Source organism: Hemicordylus capensis, chromosome 1 (assembly GCF_027244095.1).
Source record: "Hemicordylus capensis ecotype Gifberg chromosome 1, rHemCap1.1.pri, whole genome shotgun sequence".
In the NCBI taxonomy this organism is placed as follows: Eukaryota; Metazoa; Chordata; class Lepidosauria; order Squamata; family Cordylidae; genus Hemicordylus; species Hemicordylus capensis.
This window is the reverse complement of record NC_069657.1, coordinates 143132497-143139629: the sequence shown is the minus strand read 5'-3', so window position 1 is coordinate 143139629 and position 7133 is coordinate 143132497. Positions and strand designations below refer to the sequence as shown.

The 7133-nt window shown below is 45.5% G+C and overlaps 1 protein-coding gene across 1 annotated transcript; it reads right to left on the bottom strand.

The window, feature by feature from the left end:
• Positions 1-5037: 5037 nt before the first annotated feature.
• LOC128326006 (olfactory receptor 10Q1-like) lies at positions 5038-6000 on the bottom strand. Its single transcript, XM_053252058.1, has one exon. The coding sequence runs from the start codon at positions 5998-6000 to the stop codon at positions 5038-5040; it is 963 nt and encodes a 320-aa protein (XP_053108033.1).
• Between the last annotated feature and the right edge of the window lie 1133 nt (positions 6001-7133).

Genomic DNA, 7133 nt, shown 5'->3' with positions numbered 1-7133 from the left:
GTTGTTTGCGCTTTGTTAGAAGTCAGGGATTCTCCCTGTATTCATTTTCTTGGTTAGGTAATTTCCACCAGGCACCAGTATCACACTTTCAAACAGAGTTTTATTAAAGTTTCTAGCAATCAAAGCTCACTGGGTGTGGCCGCACACTCTATCAGTTTCTATGTCTCATTTATTTATTTATTTATTTATTTACTTACTTACTTACTTACTTATTTATTTATTTATTTATATGACTTTTTTATACTGCCCAAAACTTACATCTCTGGGCGCTTTACAACAAAATAAAAACAGAAAGTAAAATATTAGTTAAAACAAAAACAAAAAGTTTAAAACATTACAACAATTTAAAATTTTTTAAACAGCATTAAAAACATTAAAACAACATTAATTAAAAGCTTGGATGAACAGATGCATCTTCAAAGACTTTTAAAAAGCTGTCAGAAATGGAGAGGTTTTTATTTCACTAGGGAGAGCATTCCAAAGCCTCAGGGCAGCAGCGGAGAAGGCCCGTCCCTGAGTGGCCACCAGACGAGCCGGTGGCAAATGTAGACAGACCTCTCCAGCTGATCTTAGTGGGCAGTGGGGGTTCATGACCAAGAAGATGTTCTCTTAAATACCCAGGGCCCAAGCTGTTTAGGGCTTTATAGGTTATAACCAGCACTTTGTATTTTGCCTGGAAACATATCGGCAGCCAGTGTAACTCCTTCAATAAAGGAGTTATATAGTCTCGCCAAGATGACCCAGAGATCAACCTGTCTGCCACATTCTGGACCAACTGTAGTTTCCAGACTATATACAAGGGCAGCCCCACACAGAGCGCATTGCAGTAATCCAATCTGGAGGTTACCAGCGGATGTACCACTGTTTTGAGGTCATTCATCTTAAGAAACAGATGCAGCTGGTGTATCAGTCAAAGCTGGTAGAAGGCACTTCTGGCCACCACCTCAACCTAGGAGACCAGGGAGAAGCTTGGATGCGGAAGCACCCCTAGACTGTGTACCTGTTCCTTCTGGGGAAGTGTGACCCCACCCAGAACCGGCAGATCAAAATAGTCTCTCGAGTTCCGACCCCGCACAATGAGTACCTCCATCTTATCTGGATTCAGTCTAAGTTTGTTATCCCTCATCCAGCCCATTACTGCCTCCAGGCAGGCATTTAGGGAGGTTATACCATCCCCTCTCCCGATGATGCTGACATGGAGAAATAGATTTGTGTGTCATCCAGGGGCGTAACTATAATAGGGCAAGGGGAGACAGTTGTCTGGGGGCCCACTGCCTTGGGGGGGCCCCCAGAGGCAAGTCACATGACTGACTCCCCCAGCTGTGCACCCGCCTGGGCTTCGTTCAGTTATATTCATCCTCTGAAATTGATGTGAGTGTTAAGACCTGGAGCTACCAAAACAGCATGTCTTTCTCTGGTACCATTACATGACTTGCATCATCCACAATTCACAAAACCTTAAAAAAAATAATTTAGGATGATGTTCTATTGTGGCACATAGGATATATATATATAGAGAGAGAGAGAGAGAGAGAGAGCGAGAGAGAGAGAGAGACTCGCGCATACATACCTACGTATACATATACATATACATATACATATACGTGTGTGTGTGTATAAATTGTACTATGCTTTTTGTTACCACTATTCAGCCTCATGAGCCCCTGGTGGCGCAGTGGTAAAACTGCCGCCCTGTAACCAGAAGGTTACAAGTTTGATCCTGACCAGGGGTTCAAGGTTGACTCAGCCTTCCATCCTTCCGAGGTTGGTAAAATGAGTACCCAGAATGTTGGGGGCAATATGCTAAATCATTGTAAACCGCTTAGAGAGCTCTGGCTATAAAGCGGTATATAAATGTAAGTGCTATTGCTATTGCTATTTAAGATTTCTTTACTTCATGAGCAGAGCTTCAGTGAGTGGGGGGCATTTTAAAATCTTTTCTCTGGGCCCACTCCAACCTTGCTATGCCCCTGGTGTCATCAGCATACTGATAGCACGCTGCATCAAATCTCTTGATGACATCTCCCAGCGGTTTCATGTAGATGTTAAACAACATCGGCGACAATATGGAGCCTTGAGGCATACCATACAAAAGTTCAGGTTTTGAAGAACAGCAGTCTCCAAGGGACACCATCTGGAATCTGTCTGAGAGGTAGGAGCGGAACCACCGCAAAGCAGTGCCTCCAACTCCCAACACCCTCAGACACTCCAGAAGGATACTATGGTCGATAGTAGCAAAAGCCGCCGAGAGGTCCAAAAGGACCAACAAAGTCACACTTCCTCTGTCCATTCCCAATTGGAGATCATCCATCAGGCCGACCAAGGCAGTCTCCACCCCATAGCCAGCCTGAAAGCCAGTTTGTAATGCATCAAGATAATCAGCTTCCTCCAAGACTGTCTGGAGCTGGGAGGCCACCACCCTCTCAATTACATTGCCAATTCACGGAAGGTTGGAGACAGGTCTGTAGTTGCTCAATTCTGAGGGATCCAAGGTAGGCTTCTTCAGAAGCGGTCTAATAATTGGCTCCTTAAGACAAGGAGGCATCCTACCTTCCCTCAGAGACACATTTATAATCTCTACCAGCCCTTTTACAACAACCTCCCTGCCAGATAGTATAAGCCATGTCAGGCAAGGGTCAAAAGAACAGGTGGTAGGATGCACTGTTCTAATCAGCTTGTCCACATTGAGATAACAGTACATTCCACACTTGCACATTGCATACAAGCCAATACATCCCCTTTTACCTCACAAGGTCCCAGATGCTCTCAAGTGTGACTTCTCTCACCCACACAGACATAGTCAAGCACCTTCAAGGCAAGGGACAGAACGTACCAGATACGAAAAGCACCATCTAACTTTGCTAGCTTGATACTATTCAAACTAATCTTTTTAGCTGCTCATGCACATTTCAAAATATCTTCCCACACCTTTAATTTTTAATTTATTTTTTGATTTATTTATTCCCACCACCACCCAAATCTCAGATTCTGTTCTTGTTTATTCATCATCCTGAGTCTGTGGATTGGGTGGTATATTAAATCTCTAAACAAACAAAAGAAAGCAAACAAACAAAATAGCTGATGGTTCTAGAGAAGATCAAAGGTGTAATAGAGGGTGTGTGTGTGCACAGGGATGAAGTGCTGGTGCTTCTTGGGCTGTTGGGGTGGACATGGCCATGGGGGCTGTCCATGGGGGAAAGCACCTGCACTTATGAATTTGCAACTGCATCCCTGGAGAAGAGCTAGCACTGGAGGAGAAGATCAGAACAATGCAGCAGAGAAGGCAGGAGGGCTTAAGGAGTTGCAGCTAAAGGAGCTGATATCACTTGAAGAGACATGAGGCAGGAGAAACTGAGGAAGAGAAGCTTCCAAAGTCCCAGGAGGCAGTGCCAATTCTCATCAGCAACAATGACTAGCAGAGAACAACAGGGGGTTCCTCAGGTAAGTCTCTACTCAGTGGAGTCTTGTGAGGAATGATAAGCTTGTGTTTGGTAGGCAGGGTAAAGGAGTCTGTATGGCAAATATTGATCCCCAGCTCTGTGAGCTGAACTGGGATGGAACAAGAGTTTTGTTGGGTTTAGACTAGGGGTTCTGTCTCAGGGATGATAGATGGTAGGAGTGGATTATCAGGTAAGGCAGGCTAATTTGGGGTTTTTTTTCTTAGAAGAATGTTTGAAGGAGCACATTGGGAGCTTGGTAGAAACAACCCACACTCCTCCACAACCATCACATTAGGTGCTGATTGAAAAGTGAGAACCTTTCAATCTAGAGCGGAGAGCTGGACTTGTCCCCTTAGCTAAACAAGGTCCACCCGGGTTGCATTTGAATGGGAGACTTGAAGTGTGAGCACTGTAAGATATCCCCCTTAGGGGACCTTAGCAGGGGACCTTAGCAGAAGGTTTCAAGTTCCCTCCCTGGCTTCTCCAAGATAGGGATGAGAGAGATTCCTTCCTGAAACCTTGGAGAAGTCACTGCCAGTCTGTACAGACAATACTGAGCTAGATAGACAAATGGTCTGACTCAGTATATGCCAGCTTCCTATGTATCCTGCCAAAGGTGGTTTGACCAGAGATGATGGCAAGACAGAAAGATGAATGAGGGCAATGACCTCTCTGCAATATCATTTCCTAGTTCCTGAAGTTGTCGTCTGCACCTAGCCTTTCTTGTGTACTGCCAGTGTCAGGGTGGGTAGGCTTGACCCCAGCTGTAAAGTGGCCCCCCAAAGTTCAGTGCTTTACTTTTCCCTATAGAAATGAATGGCAGCTATTCTCTGATTCTGAAGAAAGTATAAGGCATCTACTGGGGGACACGACTGTAGGGCAGGATAAATTTTCCTCTCCCTCATCGGGGCTGGCAGTGTGATGTGTAGTGAGGTGGGAGTTTCCCCATGTACCATTCTCATGCTAAAAATCCCCCCTGAAGAGGCCATTTGTACTCAAAGTAGCAATTTGTTATTCAACACATCCTCGGCCTAGATCAGGGGCCTCCATCGCTAATTTTTACAGCTAAAAGGACCACTTCCAGGGACAGGTTACCTTGGCTTTCCAACTGCTGTTGAACTACAACTCCCCTCATCCCTAGTCAGAATACGTTGTGGCTGAGGATGATGAGGATTGTAGTTCAACAACAGCTGGAAAGCCAAGGTTGCTTACCCTGCCTTAGATAAGGTGTGATAGAAGTGGGGCTAAGGTGTGACAGAACATGAGCAGAGTGTGACAAAATGCTGGGAACTTTCTCTCTATCTCCCCACCCCAAGGGAGTCACAATCTAAAACTGTGATTAAAATGGTAAGATTGCTAAAATTGAAAAGAAGGGCTGAGAGTGGAAAATCTAGTTTTCATATCCAGTTCTTCCAAATCTGTAAAATATTTCCCTGAAAAGGGTTATGCACTTAGTCTAGACTGGGGAAAAGGCTTCCTAGAAAAGCTGGGTCTTGTGGAAGAATTTCAGAGATAACATCAAAAAGCCATTCTGAGAGGCAGTTACAGTTTCCTGCAAGAACTCTAGCCTGCCATAAATGAATGTGGGAATCAGGCCTTAACATGCCTTGGGTTCAGCAGTTCCCCAAATGGCTTTCTTCAGAGCCTGCTTGACATCCTTGTTCCTCAAGCTATAGATAAGAGGGTTCAGCAGTGGAGTGACAAAAGTGTATATGAGAGCAAGTTGCCGGTCCTCATCCTCTGAAGAATCCGACTTGGGACGCAGGTAGACAAGGCTGCAGCAACCATACTGTATGAACACCACTGTCAGGTGAGAGGAACAGGTGGAGAAGGCCTGTTGCCGCCCAGATGTTGAGCTGATCCTCAGGATGGCAGCCACAATGTACACGTAAGAGATGCATATCAGAAGGAAAGGAATGGTCAGGACCATAACACCAACACTGAATAGCACGGTCTGGTGGAGATGTGTGTCAGCACATGCCAGCCGCAAGACAGGAGGCACATCGCAGAGGAAATGGTTGATTTGTGGCTGGTGACCACAGAAAGGCAAAGTGAAGATCAGCACAGTCAGCTCTAGTGACAGCACAAGACCAACGATTAATGAGCCAATAACCAGCCATGTGCATACCTTCCATGTCATTATGAGGGGGTAGCGAAGTGGGTGACAGATGGCTACATAACGATCATATGCCATGACAGCCAAAAGGAAGCAATCCGTGCCACCTAATGCCAGAAAGAAGAACATCTGAATGCCACAGTTAGCAAATGGGATTGTTCTGTGGGCATCTAACACACTGGCCAGCATCTGAGGCACAACCACTGTAGTGTAACAGATCTCCAGACCAGAGAGGTTGCCCAGGAAGAAGTACATGGGGGTACGGAGGGAATGGTCTGTGCAGGCCACCCAGATGATGGAGACATTACCAAAGATGATTGAGAGATAGAGCAGGAGGAAGAATGTGAAGAGGAGGTGCTGTATCTCAGGAACAATGGAGAATGCCCGGAAGATGAATTCAGAGGCAGTGGATCGGTTGGTTTGGTTTGCAAGTGCCAGGTACATTGCATCTGTCACTATTAAAAAAGGAACCATGCATTAAAACAGGTTGTTATTCATGGCTGTTACAGTGTGTACATGATATAGTATGTATGGTACTCAGAACTGAGACATCTACAGTCTTATTCGTTTCTATACATCTGATTTCAACTATAAACCCCTTTAGTTTAGACTATAAACTATATGGGCCAGATTTGTTAAAAAGCGGAGGAGATACAGCATCCCTGAGAGCATGCTCTGAATCCTCAACCCCATGCTTTCATGTTCAGAAGCCCCACCATCCACTGTCCACAGTTGCAGCTTTTGTCTGCAGGGACAAAAGCTGTACCCCTGGTCAGGTTCTTGCCATTATCAGACTGTTGTAACCGTGGACAGCAGGGGGTTCCTTCCCACAGTAGGGTGGGGTTCCGAGTACGCCAACCCAGGATTCAGTGTGTGCTTTTAAGGACACTGTATGCGAGTACAGTGTCCCCAGTTTTTAAAATGTCCAATATCATGTCTACATTCTGAACAAAGCCACCTATTAGTGCAGCAGGGAAATGCTTGACAAATAAACAGAAGGTTGCCGGCTCAAATCCTCGCTGGTACTATAGTGGGCAGCAGCGATATAGGAAGATGCTGAAAGGCGTCATGCCATACTGCACGGGAGATGGAAATGGTAAACCCCTCCTGTATTCTACCAAAGAAAAGCACAGGGCTCTGTGGGCGCCAGGAGTTGAAATTGACTTAACGGCACACTTTACCTTCACAGTACACACCAGGGACACGGGTGAAATAGTATGAATAGTACTGTAGTGGCATCCAAGCACCTATCCAGTGTTTTATCTCCCAATGGGCCCTTGGGAAGTTTTTTTCCTTGGGTTTATAGCAGCTTTGTGGGGGGCTGTTTCTGACTGAGAACAAAGGGAAAAGGTTAAATGTACCCTCCACACATGACATTTGGGGCCCCCATAGCTGCTACTTTAATTTCTACTTTAAATGGGGCCGGGGATGACTAAAAGTCCCAATTCAGACAACATGTCAACTAGTCTTCTCAAAATATGGGAGGCAATCATGAGTGCATACATCGCCTCTGCTCCAGTGCATCACCTGGATGCCACTCACGTCGGGTGGATGTTTGTTCAAACCCCTTTCAATGT

Excerpts from the sequence above, each read along its gene's own strand:
- LOC128326006 (XM_053252058.1), bottom strand. The coding sequence starts at position 6,000 with ATGTACCTGGCACTTGCAAACCAAACCAACCGATCCACTGCCTCTGAA.